At 53.8% G+C, this 27,962-nt stretch overlaps 1 protein-coding gene across 2 annotated transcripts; it reads right to left on the minus strand.

Annotated features, from left to right (window-relative positions):
- Positions 1-1,556: 1,556 nt before the first annotated feature.
- On the minus strand, positions 1,557-27,932 carry PLEKHO2 (pleckstrin homology domain containing O2). 2 transcript variants are annotated; one of them, XM_055278137.2, is made up of 6 exons: positions 27,792-27,932; positions 21,179-21,328; positions 14,598-14,714; positions 9,367-9,471; positions 7,816-7,914; positions 1,557-4,656 (listed from the first exon to the last, which is right to left on the minus strand). In XM_055278137.2, exons 1-6 carry the CDS (start codon positions 27,801-27,803, stop codon positions 3,667-3,669), a joined length of 1,473 nt encoding a protein of 490 aa, XP_055134112.1. In that variant the 5' UTR covers positions 27,804-27,932; the 3' UTR covers positions 1,557-3,666. The 2 variants fall into 2 exon arrangements, with proteins under 2 accessions (XP_055134112.1, XP_063495012.1); XM_063638942.1 differs by lacking the exon at positions 27,792-27,932 and adding an exon at positions 27,438-27,582.
- Between the last annotated feature and the right edge of the window lie 30 nt (positions 27,933-27,962).

Raw genomic sequence — 27,962 nt, forward strand, 5'->3', positions numbered from 1 at the left:
CTGTACTACAGTTACATAAGAGAATATACTTATTTTTAGGAAATACACAGTGAAGTATTAAATAAGGATAAGAAGCCATAATAACCAACTATCCAGTGATTCAGAAAAAAGTTATGCGCCAGGCGTGGTGGCTCATGCCTGTGATCCCAGCACTTTGGGAGGGCAAGGCGGGCGGATCACAAGATCAGGAGTTCGAGACCAGCCTGGCCAACACAGTGAAACCCCATCTCTACTAAAAAACAAAAATTATCGGGGTGTGGTGGTGTGTGCCTGTAGTCCCAGCTACTCGGGAGGCTGAGGTAGGAGAACCGCTTGAACCTGGGAGGCAGAGGTTGTGGTCGGCTGAGATTGCGCCACTGCACTCCAGCCTGGGCAACAAGAGCAAGACCCAATCTCAAAGAAAAAAAACTATATGTATATGTGAAAAAAGAGAAAGTGCTCAAAAGAGAAAACAGGTCAATCTTGCTAGAGTAAATGGGTGTTCTTTGTACCGTTCTTTTTTTGAGACAGAGTCTTGCTCCGTTGCCCAGGCTGGAGTGCAGAAGCATGATCTCGGCTCACTGCAACCTTCACCTCCCAGGTTCAAGCGATTCTCATGCTGCAGCCTCTGGAGTAGCTGGGATTACAGGCACATGCCACCACACCCGGCTAATTTTTGTATTTTTAATAGAGATGGGGGTTCACCAAGTTGGCCAGGCTGGTCTAGAACTCCTGACCTCGGGCGATCTGCCCACCTTGGCCTCCCAAAGTGCTGGGATTACAGACATGAGCTACCATGCCATGGCCTTTGTACTATTCTTATTCCTGCAATTTTTCTCTAAGTTTAAAAGTATTTCCAAAAGAAAAGTTTGGTTTTTGAAAAGTATTATTCCTTGTGACACCTAGCCCCCAGCCGTAGAAACCCTGCGGGTGGGGGTATATATCAGAAGGGCCTGAGTTTAGCAAGAACAGAATGCTGGACAAGGTGGCTCATGCCTGTAATCCCCTCTGGGAGGCTGAGGTGGGAGGATGGCTTGAGGCCAGCAGTTCGAGACCAGCCTGAGCAACATAGCAGGACCACATCTCTAATAATAATAATAATAGGGGCCGGGCGTGGTGGCTCATGCCTGTAATCCCAGCACTTTGGGAGGCCGATTGGGTGGATCATGAGGTCAGCAGTTCGAGACCAGCCTGACCAACATGGTGAAACCCCGTCTCTACTAAAAATACAAAATAATTAGCTGGGCGTGGTGGCGGGCTCCTGTAATCCCAGCGCCTTGGGAGGCTGAGGCAGGAGACTCGCTTGAAACTGGAAGGCAGAGGTTGCAGTGAGCTGAGATTGTGCCACTGCACCCTAGCCTGGGCATTAAGAGCAAAACTCCATCTCAAAAAAATATAATAATAATAATAAGCAATAATGGCGCCCAGGAGCAGGCAGTGTCCCAGCCCAGCTTATGGAATGGGGGCCCTAGTACCGAGTTTGGGGGACTGGTAATACCAATCACCAACTGCTGTCTTGGAGAAGGGCAGCCCTGGAGCTGGCACCCACAACAACAAACAGGCTTGAGGCACTGAAGTTCCATAAAAATGGATTTATTGCCAAACTTTAAGAAAGGCGCTTCATAAGCAGAAGACACAGAATGCCACCCTCCTCAAGGAGGCAAGCACGGAATGCCACCTTCTTCAAGGAGGTGAGCTAAGCAGGCCCTGCACGTTCTCACTCCTCTCCTGGAAGCCAGCTTCCTGCCTAGGGCCCAGGCTGCTAAGGGATGGAAATTAATAGCATTTGGTCACTTGAGGTGGCCCCAGAGCTACTTGCCTACCCACCAGGCCCCAGGGAGAGTGGCTGGGCCTGGGGAGCTGGGCCTAAACCTGTGACCTATATGCAGGGTCTCTGCACCCACAGACTCTGCCCTCAGTCCAGCTGCTGCAGTTAGCTACTTGACACAGGAGGAACTGAGGCTCCAATTCCTGGCAGTAGGTGGCTTGGCTAAAGCCCCAGTCAGCCATGGCTGCTGGTGGGGGAAGGCTGTTCCTGAGGGAAGATGGCAGGGGATCACATGACTGGGCACCTGATGTCCTTCTTGCTCTTGTCCTGGGGGCAGATGGAGGGAAAGGCAGACTGTGGCATGGGGGTCCAGTTTGCGCAAGGAGGCTGATGGGGGCTCCCGAACCAGTGCACTGCTGCTCACCTCTGCTCCTGCCCCATGCAGCCGAGAGGACATTTGCCCCTCCTGATCCTTGACTACTACCTCAAGAACAAAGTGACAGTACAATAATGAAGGCATTGACCTATGCAGCAGGCCTCAGTGGGGTCGGGGAACGGGGCAGAAAGGCCAGGCCATGTTGCTGTGACCCTCCCTTTCTCTCTTTCAGTAAACAAAAGTGCACACGCAGAAATCTGGGCAGGTCCCATCGGAAGCTGCTCTCACCCCACAGGCCCCAGGGAGAGTGGCTGGACCTCGGGAGCCAGGGCCTCTGCACCTACAGGCTCTGCCCTCAGTCCAGCAGCTGCAGCACGATGGAGACTGGATGTGCCCCTAGAGTCAGGGACGATGTCGGGGAGAGGCTGGGAGAGGACCAGGGTGCAGGGATGGACCAGGAAAGGGAAAGAAGAAAATGTCTCTTCTCCTAGAAAGTTACAGGAGAGCAGCCCATCTGGGGCTTGAAGGCGGGGAAGTGGCTTCAGATTCCAACATACCTCTATCAGCATTTGAAGAAATGACTGGGATACTGGACCTGTTTCGGCTGAGAAGGAACCACAGAGACCCAGATAAATCCCCATCTGAGGAGGCACAGAAGTTGGTGGGGATTCTCTTCTGAAGGCTGACATGATCATTACAAGTAAGTTTTTCTAATGTGGACATCAGGGCCACTCTGGGATTCACCTCTTCAGAAATATACGAGGCTGGATACTATCCAGGGGCAGAGACTAGACTAGAGGACACCTTAAGTTCCTCTTCCACTCTTGAATCCTCCAGACCTAAGCCCTCCAATCACAGCTCACCTGAGAGGAAGGGGCTGCAGAAAATGTCCTTGTTTTGCAAAAAAGGAAACAGGGCCAAAGAGAGAGAGGCCACACAGCTAATGTCCTCCTCACAAAGAGGTCTCTCATCTCCTTCAGGAGGCTCCAGCTGGGTCCTACGTTCCCCCCAACTGAGGGATGAACCTACAGCCTGGACCCAAGGCCTCTGCAGCTACTCAGAATAGGTGGGAGGGGGGCTAGCTTTGAGGCTGCCTTAGCCATGAGGCTCTTTGCCTAGGAATAGCTGGAGATGGGAGCTGCAGGGGGCTCAGCAGTGCTCTATTCAGAAGTCAGGAATGTAAACTACTGGGGATGGGGAACAGAGATGTCATTCCCAGAAACCCCAAGTGCCACCCCTAAAGCCCTGGGGCAGTTTGGAACAACCACACAAACATATAGGTCTCAGCATGTGTGCTCCCAGCCCCAGCCCAGAGGCCAGGCCAGATAGCCAGGCGGTAGCCCTGGGTGGCACCTGGCACCACTGGCCAGAGCAGAGTAGGAAGGACGCCAGGAGTCTCTTCGGGTCATGGCCAAACCCTGACATGCCCAGTGGCCCTCCTGTAGCCATTGCTGTAGAAGCAGAACCACATTTCTCAGCAGGGCTGGGCCTTGATGGACTTGATGGATGGCCAGGAGGGATGCTGCCTCTGGCCCAGCAGGCCCTAGGGTGCACTTCTCCTGTAGAGGGTCACCAGCTCCTTCCGCTTCTCCCTTAGCCCAGGTGCTTCCTGGCTCAGCTCTCCCAAATCTCTCATTTCCTGCAGGACCTGGGTGGCCTGCCTCAGCTGCTCCACAGCCTGGCTGAGCAATGTTTCGGCGCTAACAGAGGCCGGCTCACTGCCCAGCACCTTGTTCAACAGTTTCTCCGTCTGTTCCGATGCCACCTTCACCTCCAGCTGGGCCCGATATAGTCGTTCCCTGGGCTGCAAGGGACGCCGGGGGCCTTCCCCAAGCAAGTCCCCAAGGGAGGAGCAGCGGGGATGGAACTGAGGTGGCAGGTCCCAGGGGGGCAGTGCTGTGGATGTTGTTGCATCCTTTGGGGGAGTTCCTGGGGTACCCTCAGCCTGAGAGGGCTTGGCAGGCTCAGGACTGTCATCCATGCCATTCACTGAGACCTGCGCTGTGCCTGGAGCAGGTGGCCCAGAAGCCTGCATCTCACCCATGCAGGCTTTCAGTTTCTCTGATAAGATCTTGGGTGGAGGTGTAGGGGGCTTCCCACCCTCCCTGGGGGCAGCCTCAGAAGTCTCAGAACAGGGTGCCTGGGATGGTTCTGCACTCTTTGCAGCAGGGGGCTCCTGGGGGCTGGGGTTCTCCCAGCTCACCTTCAGTTTGTCAGGCAGGACACTGTTGGGAGGCTGCTCAGAGCCACTGTCCTCCTCTGCTGGGGTCTCTGAGTCCTCTTGGCTCTCAGGGGAGACCTCAGAGGTTGCTGAGGCAGGGGTTGGGGCTCTCTCCCCGACAGGGGTCTCCACCCTGTCACCAGGGCTGGTGGTCTCAGGTGCTAGGAAAGGCTTGGTAGGAGGCATGAGGGGCCGGGGTGTCTCCCGAGGTTGGGCTTCACTGACATGATTGCTGGGGGCAAACACTGGTGGCCCACTGTCCGGAACATCAAGATCCAGGCGCAGAAGCCCGTCAGAAGCTGCGCTGGCCACCTGGTGGGGGGATGGTATATGGGCGTCATCTTGGCTGACGAGCCATTGGGTCAGGTGTGCCCACTGACATGAGTTCTTACCCTCTCCCATCCAGGTTGTCCAGGCCCCCAGCTTCCCAGCCTCCCTCTGTCCTGGCTTCTGTGGCTACTTGATTAGAAGCTAAAGTGATTTCTTAATGAATCTTCCTCTCCTTTCCCTCACCACCAAAGAATTCCCTGTTTTGGAATCACAGGCCAGGAAAGTCACAGCCAGGGTCCTCTTGGAGCCCCAGGCTGGTTTCTGGGATACTGGACCTGGACTGGACTATACTAGCCTGGGTGGCAGGGGACAGAGTTCCAGCCCTGTATCTAACCCCTACCTAGCTGTATGGCCTTCAGAAGTTCCCTTCTCTGCAACCCACCTACCCATCACCATACCCAGGGTCCCCACAACCAGTTGGTTAGTCAGAGACAGGACCAGGACTCAAACATACTTCTTCCAGTTCGTCTCAAGCTCACTGACTTCTGCTTGCCCTTCCTGGAGACCTCTGTTCCGTCTGCCAGCTTCTCTCCAGCCTTTGTCTGTCCAGCTGCTCGGCAGCTTGTGCCCATTCTCCTCGTGTCATCAGATGTGGTCCCAGACCACAGCTGACTGCCAGAGAACAGCTGCACCAGAAGGCAGCTACCCACCCCCACCAGGCTCCAGGGACCAATAGGGATATCCAGCAGTCCCACAGTCATGAGACCCTCCCAGAGAGCCTCAGAGGCCCCAGCAGGGCTGGGCAGGAGGCCTTTCCCAAGGTCCCTCAGATGGTGGGGGTCCTGGCTGGGATCCTTACTCTCCCCTGCCACCTTATTTTTCTTAAGAGATGGGGTTGGTTGGGTGCAGTGGCTCACGCCTGTAATCCCAGCACTCTGGGAGGACGAGGCAGGCTGATCACCTGAGGTCGGGAGTTCGAGACCAGCCTGACCAACATGGAGAAACCCTGTCTCTACTAAAAATACAAAATTAGCCGGGCGTGGTGCCACATGCCTGTAATCCCAGCTACTCGGGAGGCTGAGGCAGGAGAATCGCTTGAACCCGGGAAGCGGAGGTTGCGGTGAGCCGAGATCATACCATTGCACTCTAGCCTGGGCAACAAGAGCTTAGCTCCGTCTCAAAAAAAAAAAAAAAAAAAAGCAGGGGGGAGTCTCGCACTGTCACCCAAGCTGAGTGCAGTGGCACGGTCACAGCTCACTGCAGCCTCCAGAGTAGCTGGGACCACAGGCATATGCCACCACGCCCATTTCCCTTTGTTGCTCTCACTCCCTTTTATACATACACAGGATCTGGCTGACACATTCTATCAGGCACTGGGGACCACCAGAAAGTCACCCCTAACACACCATACACACACACACACACACACACAGCTGCCTCCCTGAACTCTTCTGTGCAGAGGGCCCCTCCCTCCAAGGCTGGCCCTCCCCACACCCGTCTCCGGCCCCCGTCAGGCATTCCTTTTCTCTGTGGCCACCTCAGTGCTCTCTCTGCAGGATCCTATCCCTCAGCTGACAGACAGGCACAGGCTGCCACAACTCAAAAACAAACCTCCCGTGACCTTGGGTCCCTCCCTCTGGCAAACCCAGCTCTGCACCCCGGGACAGCCCTAAATCGACTCCTTTTAGAAAATATGCTGCAAAGCCGGGCGCGGTGGCTCACGCCTGTAATCCCAGCACTTTGGGAGGCCCAGGTGGGCAGATCACGAGGTCAGGAGTTCAAGACCAGCCTGGCCAAGATGGTGAAACCTCATCTCTACTAAAAATACAAAAATTAGCCAGGGGTGGTGGAGGGCGCCTGTAATCCCAGTTACTCGGGAGGCTGAGGCAGAGAACTTCTTGAACCCGGAAGGCGGAGGTTGCAGTGAGCTGAGATTGCACCACTGCACTCCAGCCTAGGCGACAGAGCGAGACTCAATCTCAAAAAAAAAAAAAAAAAAAAAAAAAAAGAAAATATGTTGTAAATGGCACCGCCTGCCTTGTCCTTGGTCCTGCCCTTGTGACTTGCGGCTGCCAACCTGGCTGATGCCCACCAGGTCTTGTGCCCATCTCTCTCCAGATGTGGCACTTGCCTCTGGCTTCCTCTTTCTTGGCTCCCTGCTGGCTGACCTCCCTCCAGTCCCTAAATGTAGCACTTGCTGAGGTTCTTTCCTGGCCTCCAAAACCCTCCCCTGCAGCATTAGCTCCACTGGTCTAAAAGAGGCTCCTCCCTTCCCCCCTCCCCCTTGCCCATACCCTCTCCAAATCCCCTGTGCCCAGGGCCTCCATGCTTCCAGTCTCCAGGCTTGGGGAACCTCAGACAACCTTCCCTTGGTCCAATCCCTGGACTCAATCACAAGCCCAGGTGGCTCTTGCTTCCTAATATCCTCCCATCAACCTCTTCCTCTTCATCCCCTCCAGGGACCCGGAAAGCCGCCTCCCCCACCTCCTTCCTGGCCCCTGCCTTTCCCTCTCTCAACCCAAGCCATCCTACCCAGAGCCTCAAACTGACCTCTGAAACACACTCTCCCTTCCTGTCCCCAGCTTCTTCATCCAAGGCCTCCACAATTTCCTCCCCACAACCCCCTTCTCAGACCAATCTCCCAGGCAAATGGAGCTGCTCCACACACCTCAAACCCTCCCGCCATGCCTTGGCTCACAGCACTCCCTCCACAGAGAATCCCCTGACTCCAAGTCCGCCAAGTGAACGCCTCCCATCCTTCAAGGGTCAGCTAAAATACCAGTGGCTCCTTGTGGTCCCTCCTGCCGTGACCTCCTAGAGCCTTCCTTCCTCCGCACAAAAATCAGACTCAGCTCTGCTTGGAGCAGTCTGTGGGACAGGCTTATTTTTCAGCTGGAAGCTGAGCTCTGAGGGGCAGGGACTGGCCTCACGGGCTTCAGTTTCCCTCTGGCACCAACTCTGGCTAAGGACAGATTCAACATTTGTGTGTGGATTGAACAAATGGAAAAGGCTACAGGCTCAAGGACATCCACACCCTGAGCACGTGTAACACAGGTGCCCTGTCACTTCCTGTCTACTCCTCAGGAAGCCCCAGCTCCAGGTGTCCTCAGGAAAAATGTGGCCCCAAGCCTGGCTGCCGCCCAGAGGAGCTGAGGTCCTAGGCTCAACTAACCCCAACATCCACACTGGGCAAGGCCCTACCTCCTTCAGGTGGACTCTCGTTGGTGGCCGGCGCCGCTGGCCCCCTCGCACCCGGTCCCGTGTCACATGCTCCAGGGCACAGCTCTTGTCCACCTTTACCTGGAGGGAGGGGGAACCAGATCAGCCCCTGCCAAGCCTTGGGGAGTGTGGGAAGTACCCAGGGTGGATCTGGCTCAGACGCAGGGTCAGTGCCCCACCACTGCCCTCTCTGGGCATCTCCCTGCCCTGGCCTCTGCTTCTCTGACTCTGCGATGCCCCTGGGGTCTCTTGCAAAGTCTGAGGCTCTCCCTCTCTGCAGCTGGCATTTGCCTCAGTTTTCCTGCCCCAATATGGGCCATCGGCCCTTGTCCCTGAGTATATCACAAATATATAAGCAGCCCTGAGGTGGCTTTGGGGCTTAGCTACGAGAGAAGGTAGAAAGCAGCCTACGCTCCCCTGGTACCTGGTTTCTGGAAAAGGTCTGCCCTGGCCTCTGCCACCCTCCCAGGACCCCTGGGCAGAGCCCAGGCAGAGAGCAGGGCCTCTGCCACTTGAGCCTGGGAGCCTAGAGGGCAGCATCTTCTATCTGAGGGTAATAGAAGGGGTCAAGATTGGCTGGGAAGCCTCAGAGTAAGAGTCACATGGGAGGTCCAGACTCAGAACCCTGGAGCAGCCTGGCCCTATGATGGGGAGTGGGGGCTCAGGCCCACGTGTGACTCCAGCTGTCTCTGTCCCTCAGTGGAGGAGCGAACTGCGGGCTGAGGCCCAGCCCATGGCTCCTATGGCCTCCCCCAATATCTATGATATGTCCCATCATCCCTCTCCCACGGAACGGGGATACTTTTCCCCTAGGTAGTGAAGGGCTGAGCAGGACATGTAACACAGGACACGACATAGGAGCTATGGGCTGGGAGTTGGGGAACCTGGGTATTAAGAGGGGACTTGCTTGGGAAGATTTGCTCCTTGACATAATCCAAGGCATCGCTGTAGATGGCCCCCAGGTCCATTTTAGCCCAAATAACCAAAGATCCATGATGTCAAAGACAAATCTTCCTAGGAGATCCTGGCCCCATGGGATGCTCTGCCTGCCCCAAGCCAGATTGTGGCTACTGTTGCCACACAGGGGCTGAGGTCTGCAGGGCTGAATGGTCATTGCAGACAGAGAGGGAGGCCCAGAGCTGAGAGCCAGCCTGCCCTGGACTTGGGCAAACTGAAAAGGGAGCTGTCAGCTCACTCTGCAGCGCTCTCTGGCCTGTGCCCACCTGCTGCCTCCAGCTGAGGCCAGGCTTAGAAAGGATGCATGCTGCCACCAGTCTAGTTCCAGCCCACCACTAATCTGCTTTCCACTTTAAGACAAGTTACTTAATTTCCTTAGGCCTCCATTTCATCTGTAAAACAAGGACAGCACCACCTACTATGAGGGGCTGTAGTGAGGACTACAGAAGGTAACAACAATGCCCCATAGCAGCGACATAATCAAGGGGTAGTGTGGGGTGACGAGGGGCAGGGTCCTCTCCTAGATCACACACAGTGAGAAAGGAGACACAGAGCTGTCCACAGACTGCATCGCACCTCATCAAAAGCCTTGTTTTTGCCTCGGTTAATCCCTTCATTGAGGGCTTTGATCCAGGATTCCTTCTCCTCCCCGGTAGGTGCCTGGAATTTGATGTCGCTGACCTGTGGGCAAGATGGATGGAGTAGATGGCAGATGTTTAACAAAGCTCACATTTGGCATCTTAAGGAGGCTTCCTAACCTAGATCTCAAAGTCAAACCAAAATGACCCCACAGTAAGTATGACACTGGGGCTTTGCGCAAGGAAAGGGAAAGATCTCACAGAGAAGCCCTCCCTACTGCCCACCAGCATGCAGCTGGGTCTGGATTCGAATCAGCCTGGCCTTGTGGAAAGAGCCCGGATCTGGTCCAGCTCGATGGGACTCCCCCAGGCCAGCTGCCTGGGCTCTGGGCTTCCGTTTACTCTGAAAAGTAGGAATAGCCCCAGTCTACATTCAAACCTACCCCACACCACCCATGAGTCCTTTCCCAATTCAGGTAGGAGCTCTGAGCTCCTGTTAGAATCAGAGGGCGGCTCAGAGAACCCTGACCCTGCCAAGCCCAATGGCCAGACAGGAAATGAGAGGAAGGAGTGAGGCCACGGAAACTGAGGGGCTGCCTCATGCAGTGGACACGGCAGTAGAGCCTCTGAGCGGGACAGTCCACCACTTACAGGTGTCTGACCTCAGGCCTCAGTTTCTTCACCTGTAAAAGAGAATACCACCAGAACCTGCCTCATGGAGCCATGAAGATCATTTTTGAAATGATGTATCCAATTTGTACACCCATGCTCATAGCACTGTTCACAACAGCCAAACCTCAGTGTCCACTGACAGATGAATGGATAAGCAAAATGTGGTCCATACGTACAATGGATTATCAGCCAGCCTTAAAAAGGAAGAAAAATCTGACACATGCTACAACAGGGATGAACCTTGAAAACATTGTGCTAAGTGAAATAAGCTGGACACAAAAAGACAAAAACTGTACAATTCCACCTATATGAGGTACCTAGAGTTGTCAAAATCATAGAGACAGAAAGGAGAGTGGTGGTTGCCAGGGGCTGGGGAGAGGGGCAATGGGGCATTATTATTTAATGGGCATAGAGTTTTAGTTTTACACGATGGAGAGTTATGTGATGGATGGTGGTGATAGCTGTACAACACCATGAATGTATTTAATGCCACTGAATTGTGCAATTTCAAACTGGAAAAGATGGTAAATTTTTTTTGACCACAGGTTTTTTTTTTTAATTGGGGAAAAAAAGGTATATCTAAAGTACTAAATCTGAAGCTAGGCAGAGTGAATACTCAGTAATAGGAATTAGCACCATTGCCTTCCCTCTGGACAAAACAGTTCGTTTCCTCATCTATAAGATGGGATAACACTGCCTACTACCAAGCAATGATGAGGAAATTAAACATGATTAAAAGCAGGGACTGGCACATAGTAGGTGCTCAGTAAATAGTTCTTGAATGACTGAGCCAAAAAATTAATGAACCGGCCCAAGTTTCCTTCCCTCACCGTTTTTGGACCACTGCCTACTCTCTGACCTCAAGATAACCTAGTTCTTTGTTGGCAGTTGCCAGCTTGCCCATCCCCTGCTCTGGTGTTAGACAGTACCTCCCCTCCCTCCACTCTCCAGTTATGTAACACCGAGGTCAGCCTGGCCCCCTCAGCATTCTCATTATATAATTTCCTCCTGGCTGCCACTGCCTCCTCCTCATGCAGGGCCCTGGGTCCCACCCCCACCACGCCAGGCACAGCCAAATGCTCATTTGCATGACCAGGGTAAATTTGATCCTGGAAGCAGATCTTCAGTTAAGTCAGAAACCCCAGGGCACCTTGGCAACTACCTCAGCTCAACCATCAGGGCTGCTGGGGCTCAGAGACACACCACACTGCATCTGGGGTCGCTAAGGCCACCCAACTCTGTGATGGGACCTGCTAGAAAGGGAGTCTGGGGCCAGCCCTTCTACCCAGTTGCTCCTCCTGTTCACAGGCTCAGAGCTGGTGTGACCCCTGCATGGTGCAGGATTTAGCATCCAGGGAGCTTGAGAAGTGTACAGCTGAACTCAGGAGCCAATGGAATAAGAGGAGGCCAGAGAAGAGCAGGCCTAGAAGTCAGATTACCAAGTTCTACTCGCTGCATTACTCTGGACCTCAAAGGGACAAGAACAGAACCACTGGACCCAGCCCAAACTGCAGCACCTTCCCCACTGGCCCAGCCCAATTGAGGCAGGCTGCCTCGGGTCTCTTCTGCTCCCTTGTGAGAAGCAGAAATGGTCTCAGAGAAGACCTACTGTGCAAGCCAAAAGGCTCCCACAGGAGAAGGAAGACAAGGTTAAACAGGACCCAGCTCCACCCTCCTAAGGAACCCTGTATCTGGCTGAGCGAGCCAGGCATTCCACAAGGATGACCAGAATAGAAACAATTAGAATACCAAGAAGTTACCAGCCTGGGCAACATAGCGAGACCCCATCTCTACAAAAAATATGAAAATTAGCCGGGCATGATGGTACGTGACTGTAGTCCCGGCTACTCAGAAGCTGAGGTGGGAGGATCACCTGAGCCTAGGAGGCAGAGGTTGCAGCAAGCTGAGATAATGCCACTACACTCCAGCCTGGGTGACAGAGTGAGATCCTGTCTCAAAAAATAAGAATACCGGCTGGGTGCGGTGGCTCACGCCTGTAATCCCAGCACTTTGGGAGGCCGAGGCGGGCGGATCACGAGGTCAGGAGATCGAGACCATCCTGGCTAACACAGTGAAACCCTGTCTCTACTAAAAATACAAAAAAATCGGCCGGGCGCGGTGGCAGTCGCCTGTAGTCCCAGCTATTTGGGAGGCTGAGGCGGGAATATGGCGTAAACCCGGGAGGCGGAGCTTGCAGTGAGCCGACATCGCGCCACTGCACGCCAGCCTGGGCGACAGAGCCAGACTCCGTCTCAAAAAAAATAAATAAAATAAAATAAGAATACCAAGAGGCTGTGCCTCTCCCCTCAAGCCATCCTGAAGGGCCACAGGCTGTACAGGTCCCTGCCCTGAGAACTTCCAGGGACACAGGCACTGCTAGGAGCTTAGATGCTAACAGGACTGGCCACAGACTAGGCCCACAAGGCCTGGGAAAAGGGGAAGGACAAAATGGCAGAGAGGAAAAAAGTGGGAGGGGAAGAGAGGAGGCAGGAAAGAGGAAAGGGCCAAGCTGGCTGAGACCAGCAGGGCAGCAAGGCCCAGCAGTGGCCACCCTGCTTCCTGGCAGCGTCTGCCTGTGACCTCATGGGCAGGGGTGTGGGGCTGAAGAAGCAGGGGGAGAGGGGCATGTAAGACATTGGAGTCTTTGTTTATTTGATTAGAGGGGAAAAAAGGCGGCCTCAGGACCAGACAGCCAGGGTCATGTGACCTCCTGGCTGGCTGGAGGCCTCACTGAGGATGGGGAACACCCAGGCTGCTGAGAAAGGAGGGTGAGAGGATGTGGGAATGTGGTGCCCTGGGCCAGGTCCACCAACTGACCTCTGGAGAGCCCCAATCTGTGTGAGCTCCTGGGGTGGGGAGGGTCAGGGGCCCTTGAGCTGGAACCAGGATGCACCGTCTCATCTGCAGCACCCACCACTTGCTCCACAGCCCCATCTCCCAGTTAATTGTCCTGTTCTCAGAGCCAGCCTAAATTCTTGCAGGGTTGGGGGCTGGCAGGGAGGGTGTTGGCTGAAGCAGCTGAGAACACAGCTGCACAAACAGGCTTCTCTGAAGGTGATGTCCCACCCTGAGCTGAGCCAAGCCCACCTAGTCCATCACCAGCTGATTCTCAGAGCTGGGGAAGAGATGGCCCACAGAACAGCACAGGCAGAGGCCAGAGAGGCTAGGTCCCCCTCCACCCCACATCCACATAGCACACTAAGACACACACCTAGACAGACACACGGCCAGGTGAGCACTCACCTGCATAAAAAAAAGATACACACAAGGGCCAGACACACAGGTGGCAGATCTTGACACAGAACATACTTCACATCTCATCTCTCTCAAACACACATCCACATATACAGCGCCCACTCAGGAAGGAAGCGGGTCTCCAGGACAGGGTAGGGGCTTCAGGCCTTGAAAAGATTAAAATGTGACTCTTTTTGTCCTCAAAGAGCCCTAAGCAGTAGATGTCAAGTGAAACCTGGGCCCCGTCCCATGAGCCCGCACAGCACCATAATTATACCAGCCCCTACCCTGGGACACACTTCCAGCTCCCCAGTGTCACAGCTCCACAGCCCCCTCCACTGCTATCTTGGTTGCTTCTGTGCCCACACCCCCTGCACAGTAGGACAAAGGGTCAATGAGTAAAGCATTGTGGTCTTCAGGGTCTGCAGAGGACTGGGCTCCTATCCCCTAAAGCTGGGGGAGACACAGAATGGCCTCCAGCAGGCCCAGACCAGACTTGCTCCCCAACCCCCAGCCTCTGTGACTCAGCCCTATTCTGCGAGGCTCCACATGACATGTAGAGGACAAGGCAAGGAATGGCCCAGCCGCAGATGGATGCAAGCTGGCGAGAGGTGCTGTGCATGCCAGCCTCAAATCTGAACTCGCTCCTGACATCTGTGAAGCTACACCATGTGTCAACACCCACCAGACTCCCCGCCAGAGAAATGTGGTGCAAACAGCAAACTTCATCTGCACACACAGCATGTCCCAGGGAAAGACTCTCTCAAGCCAAGGACCTTCCCCAGCTACAGCCAAGAAAGGAAAGTGCAAGCGGAGGAAAGCCGGGGGGCTGCAGGCCTCCTAGTCCTGAGTCCAGGGTGGGCCCACCCACAAAGGCCTGGGATGAAGGGAGGCCGCACCCTCCCTCTCTGCCCCAGGCTACATCAGGGTGTTGAGGCCTGGCAGGGTGGAGGCCTCAACCACAGCTCTCCTGCCTCAGCCCCAGGCCTCCCCCAGGGTCTGGGGTACAGCCAAGTGCCCCACCTCCCAAAGGCTACTTTCCAACTACAGCCTGGGATGAAGACCCTGGGCCTGCAAGAGGAAGAGGGGAGCAGAGCCCTCTCAACAGAGCCCTAAGTGCATCTCTTATCAACTGGGGGCTTGGAAGACTCCGAGACAAAATGAGCAAAGGTCTGACCTATGGTGGCTGCTAGAGCTGAGCCTCAGCCACACGCAACAGAAAACAGGCTTTTTCAAGGGGCCCGGCCTGCCTTAAACCTGCTTAGGCCTTCCAAGCCGACTCTGGCCTAGAGGGAGATGGGGCAGCAGCAGGCATCTCCCTACCTTGTTCCCTGGGGATCGCAGCAGGATAAAGCGGTGTTTCCGCTTGAGGAGGGCACGAAGGTCCTGGCACTTCTCATAGCTGCCCAGCTCCACGGTCTCCACACACTTCTGATCATCCTGGGGAGGGAGACAGAAGGGACATGAGCTGGTGACAGTCAGACCCACCACCACCCTCAACTACTCATGTCCCAGACCCTGATCCCACTCAGTGAGGACATCACTTGGTCAGAGGGAGGACCTCAGGCTGCCAATCAGTCACCAAGATGTGGTGTCCAGACCCTGGCAAGTGCATGCTGGCTGGAGGGATGCCCACGAGGCTCCCCATCCAGATGGGAGACAGGCACATAGCCTAGAGGCGCGTATGTGCCTAAGGCCAGAGGAGGAAACAGAGGGGAAGCTAGAGAGGATAAGAAAAGGCTGTCTGGGGTCCAGCCATGCCCAGAGGCCAGGCAGAGATCTGTGGAAGAGACGGCCAGAAGAAGAACGCAGGATGCCACAAAATGGCAGGCAGGGAGTGGGATGGGGACGGGGAACAACAACGACTTTCCAGGAAGAGCCAGAGGGAAGTGTGAACAAGGCAAATTTGGGGATACATGCCCTGCCTTCAGCACAGCCATCCTGAATTGTGTTCCTCACTCAGAATCACCCCCTGCGGAGCCCTGGCTTGGGAGAGCAGCACCTCATCCAAGGCTGCAGGCTACATACAAGCAAGAGGCATGGGCTCCTTCAAGCGCATCCCATCCCCACCCCACCACTCGAAGGCCTCATCATTAGAAGGGCCAGTGGCCAGAACAGTGCCCAGCCTCTTCCCGGCCATCTCTGGACACTAGCCAGGCTGTCTTCCTGCCTACCACTCCTGACATTTCAGTGTTTTCTCCACAGGCTCCACCCATCAGGTGCCTGTCCAGCAAGCTGCCTGGGAAAAGCTCCTCCCTCAATGGTGGTCAACTGGTCCTCTTCCAGGGAAGACCCAACTGGAACAACTTCCTGGGTGTGGCACTCTCTCATCCAGGAGAGTCCACGGAAGCAGAAGCAGATCCTTCGGCAGGAGAGGGTACGCCACCCTGGGACTGGCCAAAAAGTTAAGGAAACCCTTGCTGATGTTTAACAGAAGAAACCTGACACTTAGTGAGCACTTCTGCATCCTTGAGTCTCTGAACCTCACAATAACCCTGAAAGCCTGCAGCCCCGTATCTGCCTCATTTTAGAGAAGGAAAGAATGAGGCCTGGAGGTGAAGGGATTTGCCCTAGGCACACAGACCCAAATATAAGGGGCAGGGCTCCAACTCAAACCACAGCCTCTGACTCCCAGGCCAGGGCCCTTTCCAGCATAGCACACTCCTTCCAGTCACAGGCAGTAGGTTGCTCTGCACGAGGGGTCCCCCAAGGGTGGGACCTGGGCCAGCAGCATTAGCACCACCTGAGAGCTTGTTAGAAATGCAAACTCCTGGCTGGGCACGGTGGCTCACACCTATAATCCCAGCACTTTGGGAGGCCGAGGCGGGCAGATCACGAGGTCAGGAGATCGAGACCATCCTGGCCAACACAGTGAAACCCTGCCTCTACTAAAAAAAAAATACAAAACAAAATTAGCTGGGCGTGGTGGCGGGCACCTGTAGTCCCAGCTACTCAGGAGGCTGAGGCAGGAGAATGGCGTGAACCCAGGAGGTGGAGCTTGCAGTGAGCCGAGATCGCTCCACTGCACTCCAGCCTGGGCAACACAGCGAGACTCTCTCTCAAAAAAAAAAAAAAAGAAAGAAAGAAAAAGAAATGCAAACTCCCAGGCCTCATCTCCACTCAATCATAAACCTAGGGGAGTGGGCCTGGCAATCTGCGTTCTAACTAGCCCCCAGGGATTTTGATGGATGTGAATGTTTTTTTGTTTGTTTTTTGTTTTTTTGAGACAGAGTCTCGCTCTGTCGCTCAGGCTGGAGTGCAGTGGCATGGTATTGGCTCACTGCAACCTCTGCCTCCTGGATTCCTGTGATTCTCCGGCCTCAGCCCCCCGAGTAGCTGGGATTACAGGTGCCTACCACCACGCCCGGCTAATTTTTGTAGAGATGGGGTTTCACCATGTTGGCCAGGCTGGTCTCAAACTCTTGACCTCAAGTGATCCACCTGCCTCAGCCTCCCAAAGAGTTGGGATTACAAGCATGAGCCACCACCCCTGGCCTGGATGCAAATGGTTAAGAACCACTGCTACCAGCCTGGCCAACATAATGAAACCCTGTCTCTACTAAAAATACAAAAATTAGCTGGGCATGGTGGCGTAAGCCTGTGGTCCCAGCTACTAAGGAGGCTGAGGCAGGAGAATCGCTTGAACCCAGGAAGCGGAGGCTGCAGAGAGCCAAGATAGCACCACTGCACTCCAGCCTGGGTGACAGAGGGCGACTCCTTCTCAAGAAAAAAGAACCACTGCTCTACATCAGAGGTTCTCAGCCTTGGTGGCACCTGGGAGCTTTTAAAAACCCCAATGCCCAGGTGACATCCCAGACCAATTATACCACAATCTCTTGGGGGGCAAGGTCCAGACCTCAGGATTTTTTAAAGCAGGTGACTGTACATCTAATGTGGATAACCACTAATCGACTCGTCAGCCCCTCAGAGAAAGGGGAAGAGATGGCCAAGGTTGCCTTATCTCTCCCAACCAGGTTAAATCAAGTATCTTTTCTCATTTTTGCTTCCATCCATACATCCCTTTCCAATCTCTAACCTCCAGATTCCTCAACTAAATACCTTCCAGATTCCTCAACTAAACAGATGGACCAGAAAAATCCTCTTGCTCTGAGAAACTCCCCTGACCCCAACCATGAACCCCTGAACTTGAGTGCTCTCCATCCCATCAATTACTGCCAGGGGGATGCAAACATCTACAAAGCACCTGCAAGATGCAGACACCCTACGAGGTGCTAGGAGCCGAGTCGTGCCATGGGAAAACACAGTCCTGACTCCCCGCTTGGCCATCTTTCTCTACCCCATTCTCTGTGTATCTATCTGCTCATCCTTCTGTTCCCCCCAACTGCACCCTACAAGAAGCAGCCCTCAAGCAGAACATATATAGGACCAGTTTTCTGAGTGCCTGGTCCAGATTGAGAACTCAGGAAGTCTCCTCCTCCCCGGGAATCTGGAGCAGGGAAACTGCCCAGGGAAGAATCCTTGCTTGAGAGAGAGCAGCTTACTTGCCCCATGTCCACAGGCCTCCACTAACTGGACCACCACTGGCCCAAATACACCCTCCTCTGCCTAGGAACAAAAAGTCCATCCACCTCCACCATTGAGCTCCCAACAGCTGCCTGTCCTGGGTCTCCTCTCCACCCCACCCCAAGATGCTGAATCATCCCAGCTCTTCTGTAGCTCAGAAAAACAGATAAACCAGCAGGCAATGGGTGAGGGAAGCATCTTTGGAATGTCAGCCTCTCTGACAGCAAAGAAACAGCCAAGTGCCATTCGCATTCGCCTAGTTCCTTACATCAGAAAGAGGAATTGAGCTAATAAGCATTTCTCAATTCCTACTCCAGGGCCAAGCTCCCCCACCCCTAAGTGCTAAGTTCTTGAAATTGCATTTACATTTTTAATAGCAATCTTTTTCAAAAAAGGAAAAAAAAGCGTGATTTAGATTTTTCATGTTTGGGAGATGTGAAATCCTTCCTGCTTCCCAGCTGTGGCCAGATGCAGAGAGGCAGTTTAGGACAAGTCTGACAGTACCTGACAGGCTGACAGCTGAAGCCTGTCACTTAAATCTCACGGCAGCTGGCACTGGAAGAAGCTGTGACAACCCCCTTTATTGGAAAAAAGGTCCCCCTGCTGCATCATTCTCAACTGTGGCACGTCCTATTTTGGTGGGAGCAGCAGTAGAGAACATCTGGGGGTGCTGTCTACGTGCCCTCATTCCCTTGCCCTCTTCCCAATGCTTCTTTGACATCCAAACAAACTCCAAGAGCCACCAACTCAGGTAGGTCAGACAAGGTGCTTCTCCAGGTAGCTCCTTTAAACACTTTGGATCCAGGTTGCCTAATCTTTCTTGTCCTGGGACAACTGTGAATTTGCCAAGATAGCCTGAGGCAGGCTGGGAGAGGTGGATGAGGAAGAGGCAGGCTCCCCCTTCTGCCCCCAGGCCAATTCCTCTCCAGGTATTTCATCTGTCAAAGGCATATATTGCTACCCTGTTTTCAGTGGATGGGCCCTCTGATAGCCTCAACCACAGCATACAAACAGCATCTACAAGGAAAAACCACTTTTCTTCCTCAAGTCTTCACCTACATCTTAACTGACTCTTAGTTAACATGCAAGCTTAGCGTCCTTGGTTGTCCAAATCCCAAGCCTGCTGAAATCAGAAGGGGAACAAGCATCTGAAGTGGGAAGAAGTGAGGGCTACTAGAGGCACAAGGACAGCAGAAGTTGCAACCAGCAGCTTGATGTTAAAGGAGAAAGAAAAGCTAAGAAGTGGCCGGGTGCGGTGGCTCACACTTGTAATCCCAGCACTTTGGGAGGCTGAGGCGGGCGGATCACGAGGTCAGGAGATCAAGACCATGGTGAAACCCCGTCTCTACTAAAAATACAAAAAATTAGCCGGGCGTGGTGGCGGGCACCTGTAGTCCCAGCTACTCGGAGAGGCTGAGGCAGGAGAATGGCGTGAACCCAGGAGGCGGAGCTTACAGTGAGCCGAGATCGCGCCACTGCACTCCAGCCTAGGTGACAGAGTGAGACTCCGTCTCAAAAAAAAAAAAAAAAAAAAAAAGAAAGAAAGAAAAGCTGAGAAGTACAGCCTCCTGCCAGTTCAAAACAGAGAGGCAATATGCCTCTCTACCCCTATGCATCTAGAGAACCCACTCTGCAGGTGGGTCTGACAGGTGATGACACTGAGCCACCAGGGAAAGATTTTATTTAGGCCAGAATCTTCTGTTGAAGAAAGCAGAGAATATTTAACATATTTTAGAGATTTTCTAACAAAAATAAGTTTTGGAGTTTACTTGCTGGTGTCTCTTGGTAGAAAGCATGCTGGACTTGCTTCTAGACCTAACTCTTCCATTCACTGGGAGATGCTGAACAGTCATCTTGTCACCCTGAGCCTCAGTATCCTCTTCTGTAAAATCTAACATGATGACCACTCTCATGGGACTATTGTGATTTGTCACAGGGAGATATGTAAGAGCATATCTCCAAACAAGTATGAGTGCTACTTATTATTTCTTTTTTGTTTTTTTGAGATGGAGTTTTGCTCTTGTTGCCCAGGCTGGAGTGCAATGGCGTGATCTCGGCTCACTGCAACCTCCACCTCCCAGGTTCAAGTGATTCTCCTGTCTCAGCCTCCCGAGTAGCTGGCATTACGGACATGCACCACTACACCCGGTTAATTTTGTGTTTTTAGTAGACATGGGGTTCCTCCATGTTGGTCAGGCTGGTCTCGAACTCCTGACCTCAGGTGATCTGCCTGCCTCGGCCTCCCAAAGTGCTGAGATTATAGGTGTAAACCACCACACCCGGCCTGCTAATTATTTCTACTACCACTGCTGAATGGAGCAGGCTTCAGTTTTCTACAACATTCACTCACACGGAACCTTGCCCAGGGACAGGAAAAGACTTGCACACTAGATGCACATACAGTTCAAAGAACTCTCGGCTGGGTGCGGTGGCTCATGCCTGTAATCCCAGCACTTTGGGAGGCGGAGGCGAGTGGATCACCTGAGGTCAGGAGTTCGAGACCAGCCTGGCCAACAGGGTGAAACCCTGTCTCTACTAAAAATACAAAATTAGCCGGGTATGGTGGCTGACGCATGTGATCCCAGCTACTTGGGAGGCTGAGGCAGGAGAATTGCTTGAACCTGGGAGGCGGCAGTTGCAGTGAGCTGAGATCGTGCCATTGCACTCCAGCCTGGGCAACAAGAGTGAAACTCCATCTCAAAAAAAAAAAAAAAAAAGAGGGCCAGGCGTGGTGGCTCACACCTATAATTCCAGCACTTTGGGAGGCCGAGGTGGGTGGATCACGAGGTCAAGATATTGAGACTCTCCTGGCCTGTCTCTACTAAAATACAAAAAATTAGCTGGGCATGGTGGCACGTGCCTGTAATCCCAGCTACTCCAGAGGCTGAGGCAGGACAATTGCTTGAACCAGGACCCAGGAGACGGAGGTTACAGTGAGCTGAGATCGCGCCACTGCACTCCAGCCTGGGCTACAGAGCGAGACTCTGTCTCAAAAACAAAAAATAGCTGGGCATGGTGGCATGCATGCCTATAGTCCCAGCTACTCAGGAGGCTGAGACAGGGGAATTGCTTGAACCAGGAGGCAGAGGTTGCGGTAATACGAGATCCCGCCACTGCACTCCAGCCTGGTAACAGAGCAAGACTCCATCTCCAAAAAAAAAAAAAAAAAAAAAAAAAAAGAATTAAATTAAAAGAAAAGAACTCTTATCTAGAAACCCTAGATTTGTCAGAGAGGATTAGGTACTCGCTGAAGGTTGCACAGCATGGCAAAAGTGGAGCAGGTCTTCTGGCCCCAGACCCAGGGTCCTCCTACTAACTTGAATGCCCTCACTTTGCCCCTGTCCCAGAACCCCCAACCTCAGGGCCAAGCAGGTCCTCACCTCATTCTCATAGACCAGCAGCTGGGCCTGGCAGAGGAGCAGATATCGGTCTTTCCAGAAACCCAGGAGGCCCCCACTGCTCTTCTTGATCCAGCCAGCCTTGTCCACCATCTGTGCTCCCCGAGGCTTCTCACCGGCTTCCTTCACACCCTGTAATACAGCACCAGTTCATACCATGAGGGTGGCTACCATGGGGTCACAGGTCACAGGTTCACAGGTCACACAAGGGATGTGTCCCTATGCTAAGTACCTAATGACATCATCCTATGTGAGCTTCCCCACAACCCCCAATGCAGATATTCCTAACCCAGGATCAGAGCTAATAACAGCAATAATAGCAGCAGCCACTTTACTCTGAGCCACTGTATAACATTTGATACACATAGTGTCATTTCACTCTTACAACTCCCCTCCAAGATGGTAGCCTCATTATCCACATGTCATAGCAAACTAAAGCTCAGAATGGAGAGATGACTCGACAGAGTGGCAAACCACGGCTAGAGGACAGAGCCAGAATTCAAAGCAGGTCTCTCTGACCCCACGTTTTTCCCACTCCACCATTCTGCCTCCATGTGTTCATTCAATCAGTCAACAAATGTACAGAGTGCTTACAATATCACAGGAGAATAAAAGTAAGGCAGTCTCTGTCCTCAGAGCTCACAGTGGGGGAAAATAGGAGCTGAATAAATAAATACCCAGGCATACCCATTAACCTGTGTGAAATGCTATAGAGGAAACACACAAAGGGCAGCGAGAGGACAGTGGGGGACCCAGTTCAGGTTGGGGTGGCCCAGGAAGGCCACCCAGAACAAAGACTGGAAGGACAGGCAGGCTGGGTGGCAATCTGCCTCTTACCGCTATGCTTCTAGAGAACCCACTCTGTAGCCCCTCCTGCTTCCCACCCAAAGCAAGAGGCTCCTCTCCCTTCCTCCCCACTCCAGGCAAGGACCTTAGGGTGGCCACCACATCTGGTGAGGGTTCCAAGGACTCTGACCACAGGCTGGCACAGGAGTCAAATTCAAGCCCTTCTCCTGGACTTGGGTAGACACCCTGGAGCCTTGGGGCCAGCCACTGACATCTTGTGCCTCATTGATTGCCTGCTTGGGTTGCTGGGTGCCAGGTACATGCCTACCAAATGAGGTTGGGGTCAGATCCACTTTTGGGTCTCCAGCACCCAGCCCTGTTCTTTTACACATAATGGGTGCTCAAGAGGTACCTGTGAAATGAAAATAAAAATACACACCCTTTGCTAACCACTTTGCTTCACTGATAGGTACCCAGAGTCGTGAGTGTGAAGTGGGGGGTGGAGGAGAGGGGATCAAGAATGTGTCAGAATCTAGAGGCTGCTGGAAGGAAATTAGCATGGACTAATTTTGACTACGTTATCATTTACATAAAATTCAAAAAATGGGCCCCAGTTAAAAGCGGTGTGCCTCTCCCCAGGGATATCCTGTGGCCACGGCTGCCTTTGGAAGAACAAGCCCAGACAGATGTAAGCGTGGTGCACTGTCAGGAGCTGGGAAGACCTGGCTTCCCTGGTCTCTGTCATGGCAGGGGAACCCCAGCCTGGTTCTCACTGTGGGCCCCCACCCCTTTTTGAACTGCACATTCTAGCGGTGGGGAATCTGGGCTTAGAAGCTGCAGTCATGCAGACTGAAGCAAACCACTTAAGCTCTCTGAGCCTCAGTTTCTTCATCTGTGAAATGCAGCTACTAACAGCAGAAGTTGTAAGGAATCCAACTCCACGAGGGCGGGATTTTTGTTTTATTCACTCCTGTACCCTCAGTTCCTAGACAGTGACTGGCACATAGTAAGTGCTCAATAAACATTTGTTGCTGAATAAAGACAAAGTACATAGAGCAGTTCCCAGGATGCCCTAAACCTAGTAAACAGCAGCGTCATTATTGTTACTATTGTCACTGCCATCCTCTCTGGCTCTCAGGGACCCTCTCTCTGGGCCCAGTTCCCAAGTCAGAAGAAGCCCTTTCTGGTCTATAGCTGCTGGCCTCAGATCTCCAGGAGCTCCAGGAATGTGAGGTCCCACCTTGGGGTCTCTCCCTAACTTGTAGATGGCAAGAGAAATGGGGAAGTGGGGAGGTCCAAATGATCTTCCCAGGGTCTTCTTCTACAGGCATGGTGGCTCATGCCTGTAATCCCAGCACTTTGGGCCGAAACGGGCAGATCATTTGAGGTCAGGAGTTTGAGATCAGCCTGGCCAACATGGTGAAACCCCATCTCTACTAAAAATACAAAAAATAGCCGGGCGGTAGTGGCACACGCCTGTAATCCCAGCTACTCAGGAGGCTGAGGCAGGAGAATCGCTTGAGCCAGGAAGGCGGAGGTTGTGGTGAGCCAAGATTGCACCACTGGACTCTTGTATGGTTAACAGGATGAGACCCTGTCTCCAAAAAAAAAAAAAAAAGGTCTTCCCGGATATAGGAACAAGGAAGTAGAAGGCTGGCCGATTATGAACCACCCTGTCCAGGAGAAGAGGGATTTCAGCACCCTTTGACAAGAAGGGAAAAGCTCTCCCATTTCATCATGCACTCAACTCCCATTCCCCACATCACCACTGACACCCCCAGGGCCCTAACACTACTTCAGTGAGCCCTGCACGCTATAACAGGCCCAGGGCTAGAAGCGAAGAACAGGGAAATGGGAAACCCCACCCCCACATTTCACACTGACAACCCTCCTACTGCAACGACAACAGCAAGGACAGCACCACCAGCCCCTGCCAGGCCTTCTACCTGATGGGCAGACCCTTGGTTTCTCTTAAACAAGGCAGTGAGGTCTGTGGAGTGTGAAGCTGTTGCCCAGCCACCCACCTCTGAGCTCCAAGCTTGCCTCTTGCTTTCAGGGGACCCACCCACCACCCCGTGGGATCTCACACCCCTTTCTAAACTCTCTCCACTCGTGACCTCTCCTGAAAACTTTCTACCCTCTGGAAGCTCCCTAGGGCCATGGCTGGAACTTGTGCCTAGATCACTGTCACTTCTGGGCTGGTGTAGCCCAGACAATACCGTGACTGGATTACCTACAGAAGCAAGTCCAGCTTCTTGAAGAATGAATGGGACCAGGGCAGGACTAGGCGAAACAGCACTTTGGTATGGAGGAGGGGACAACTGAAGGGCTACAGATGGTGTGAACCACAGCCCAGCCACAGGAACAGCCACCCAGGGGAGGCCTGGCTGGAGGCCAGAGTCCTAGTTGCCTCCACCCAGCCCCCTTCCCTGCCCCTCAGACCCCCTCCCTCCAGGGGGCCTGGCTATGCCCCAGTAAGTTTTAATAAGGGGCCCTCCCCTTGGCAGGGTTCACAGGGGAGGTTTTGTCCTGCTCAGCCCAGTTTCTCGGTCTCCTCTCCTCACTGAGCAGCTGACCGCTGTTCTTCCTGTTTTGCCCTCTCCCCTCCCATCCCTCCTCACCCAGGCCCTTTCCTGCCCACTGTGAGCAGCTCCTGAGGCATCCCTAGGCACCAGCCTGCCTCCCTTGGATCACTCATTAAAAAAAAAAAAGAAGCCAGGTCACCTCAACTGTGTATGCAGAAGGGGACAGATGGAACCACAACACAGATTACGAGAGACAGAGACTAGAAGAAACTTGGTTGGCACCTCACATCCCAGGAAGCTTATGACAACCTTTGCTCTTTGACTAAACCCAGTGATGTTCTGACCCAACTCTACTAAGAATCCACCATGTCAGAGTCCTGTGCTGAGGCATTGAGAGAGAGGAAGCACAGGCTCTGCCCCAGGGCAACTTCCAGTCTGAGGTGGGTAACAGAGACCCTGCCTAAGATAAGGCCCCTGTCTGGTGGGGAGCGGGTAATCTCCTGCTTGAGAGGCTCCAGCCTATTGGCAGAGACATAGCACTTAACCAGAGGGACGCACCGGTCCTAGCTCTCTGATGAGGTAAGGGCTTGGGGTTCGTTTGGGAGACCCCTGCAGAAGGTAGGGTTTGGGGAGGGCTCTGAGGAGGGGAAGAGACACACGCCTTGGTCCAGAGAAGGCAAGGCACGAAAGGTTATCAAAGCCCCTGCCCCCTCAACCCCTTTACTATAGAAAGAGAAAGTACAGCCCAGAAAGGGCAAGAGATTACTCCATGGGACAGAAACAGTACTGGGACAGGACACTGCCCTGCTTGTCTCTAGATGGTGAGGGCAAGTGGAGAGCCTAGAAGCCCGGGAAAGGCATGACTGCTGGCAGAGGACAGAGCCCCAGAGTAGAGAAGGGAAAGCCTAGGTCCAGGATTTCCACCCTTACTCCAATGGCAGCAATAATACCCCCACTCATATTTGCAGTTTTCTCAGCTTTTGCATATACATCATCACATTGCTCGATCACCCACCCTTTTCCTTTTACAAATGAGGAACCGAGGCCAGGAGCACACAGGTGGGCAGATGCCCAGTGCCCAGACCAGCACGTCCTCCCCAAGCCTCAGCCTGACAAGAGCTACCAGCCTGTTGCATAGAGGAGGTCACTGAGGCTGAGGGACCTCAGCCCAGGGTGGCCGGGCACAGGGAGGAAGCTGAAAGCTAGCAGTAGGGCTGAAAGCAGCCATGTGAAAGTGAGATGATGAAGATGGCCTGGGATCATGGGGCAGAGCATGTGGCTATGACCTAAGGTGTTTTAGAGAAACAAAGATGGGCACTGAGGCCTAGTGCAACAAGCGGAAGCTACTGGGAGAAGTGGGAGGAAAGCAGAGTTAGGGATGCCAAGGGGGAGTAGGGATAGGAAGCCCCTGCTGTGGGGGTGAGGCTTGCAGGGGCTTGGGTAAAGTGGACAAGAACTTAGATGGCCCAGGTATTTAGAGAGCTCTGGGCATCTGGGAGTCAGAAAGTGGCAATACAGGCTGGGGGCAATAGTTCATGCCTGTAACCCCAACATTTTGGGAGGCCAAGGCAGGCGGATCACCTGAGGTCAGGAGTTTGAGACCAGCCTGACCAACATGCAGAAACCCCACGTCTACTAAAAATACAAAATTAGCCAGACGTGGTGGTGCATGCCTGTAATCCCAGCTATTCAGGAGGCTGAGGCAGGAGAATTGCTTGAACCTGGGAGGCGGTGGTTGCGGTGAGCCAATTTCTCGCCACTGCACTCCAGCCTGGGCAACAAGAGCAAAACTCCATCTCAAAAAAAAAAAAAAAAAGAAAAGAAAGTGGCAATGTGAGAGATTCAGGACCAAGGGGTGTACAGAGCTGAGCTGGGCCCAGGAGGTGTCCGGAGAACTTCCCTTAATTAGGGGCCAGAGCAGATCAGGAGATGGAGTAATCCTGACCCACATCCTCTGGGAGCAGGGGAGGGGCCCTGGCCAGAGAGCCCAGCCCTTGCAGCAGGGGCCTGGGGCGGGCAGATGGCAGCCCCACCCAAAAGCAAGAAAGAAACCGCAGCAAATCACAGAGGCCTGACTTTGCCCCCTACCTTCACCTACTGAGAGAAAGGGCCACTGTCAGGACAAGAGTAGGAGGAGGACAGGCACTATATTTTGTAGAAGAGGAAATGAAGGCTGAGAGGGGAAGTGACTTATCTACCATCCCACAGAAAGGCAGGGCCTGGCCTAGAGGGAGCCCTGACGGACCACTAGCTGCTCCTATCCATGGCCCTGGGAAAGTGGGAGGTGGGCACTGAAGGGACACAGGCAGTCCGGTCCACTCAGGGCTTCCCAGCTGGCCAGGGTTCCCCCAAGGCAGAGAGCTTCATCTTTCCTCCCCATCCAAGGAGGCAAAGACATGCCCCTTCCGTTGGGCTGAGAGGGGCTGAAGCTAGGACCCACTCAGGGGATAAAAAACAAATTCACCTTCTTCTAGACCCAACAGGCCCCTCCTTTTAACTTAATCATTCCACAGGCATATATTAAGTGCTTGCTGCGTGCTGGACCCTTAGATAAAGGGGCTGCTGGGAGAACTGAGTTTGCAAGTAAAGGGCAGGGGCAGGGGCAAGACCCAATCCCAGGCCAAGAGTGTTCTGAGTGGTTAGAAAGAGGCTCCAGGGACACAGCTGGTCCAGCCCTCGGGTGGGGAAGGCAGGGACTAAGATCAGACCCTAGGTGGGCCTGACTCCCGATTCCTTCCCTACAGCTGCTCAGATGGATGTGGAGCGGGGAGAGAGTGGGGGAAAAGGAGATAGAGACTTATACAAGGGAGAAAAAAGCAACTTCTCCAGTCCTCCTGCCACCAAAGCATGGTCACATCCTTGAGACAGGAACCCCCCAACACACACACACGCGCGCGCACACACACACACACACACAGTCAGGATCCGACCTGGCCGGTACGGGGAAGTCGACGGTAATCGGGGTTCGAGCCCAGTCACCCAGGCCACTTTCAGCAAGTCATCAAACTCGCTGGAGTCTCAGTCTCCTGGTCAATCCAATGGGAACAGTAACAACCACGACGCCCCACAACTAGTGAGAAAGTCAGCGAGAATGAAGGAGGACGCGGTCTGCGAAGTCCCCGATATGGATCCCGCCCCCCGCCCTTGCCCATTTGCCGAGGCTCTTCATGAGGTGAGACTGGCGGGAGTGGGGCGGGCAGGAACGAGGGCCTGAGCCCAGGACCGCAATCCCCGTGAGGGGCTCGAGGACCCCAGCCCAACGCCCTGCCGGGCCCCGCCCTCACCTCCTCCTCCATGGCGAGTCCGCCGAGGGCCCGCCGCTCCGCCGCTCGCTCCCAGCGCCGCGCGGGCTCTGCCACCGCGTCTACGCCCGGCCGGGCGGCGAGTCTCCGCGTTCTGTCCCGCCGGCTGCCGGGGGCCCAAGAAACTTCGGGGGGGCGGGGCCGGGGGCGGGG

Source organism: Symphalangus syndactylus, chromosome 5 (assembly GCF_028878055.3).
Source record: "Symphalangus syndactylus isolate Jambi chromosome 5, NHGRI_mSymSyn1-v2.1_pri, whole genome shotgun sequence".
Classification (NCBI taxonomy): Eukaryota; Metazoa; Chordata; class Mammalia; order Primates; family Hylobatidae; genus Symphalangus; species Symphalangus syndactylus.

Coding starts and splice junctions, on each gene's coding strand:
- PLEKHO2 (XM_055278137.2), bottom strand. Junction 14,715..21,178: donor TGCTGGTCTATGAGAATGAG/GTGAGGACCTGC, acceptor CTCCCTCCCCAG/GATGATCAGAAGTGTGTGGA. Junction 9,472..14,597: donor TGCGATCCCCAGGGAACAAG/GTAGGGAGATGC, acceptor TCTTGCCCACAG/GTCAGCGACATCAAATTCCA.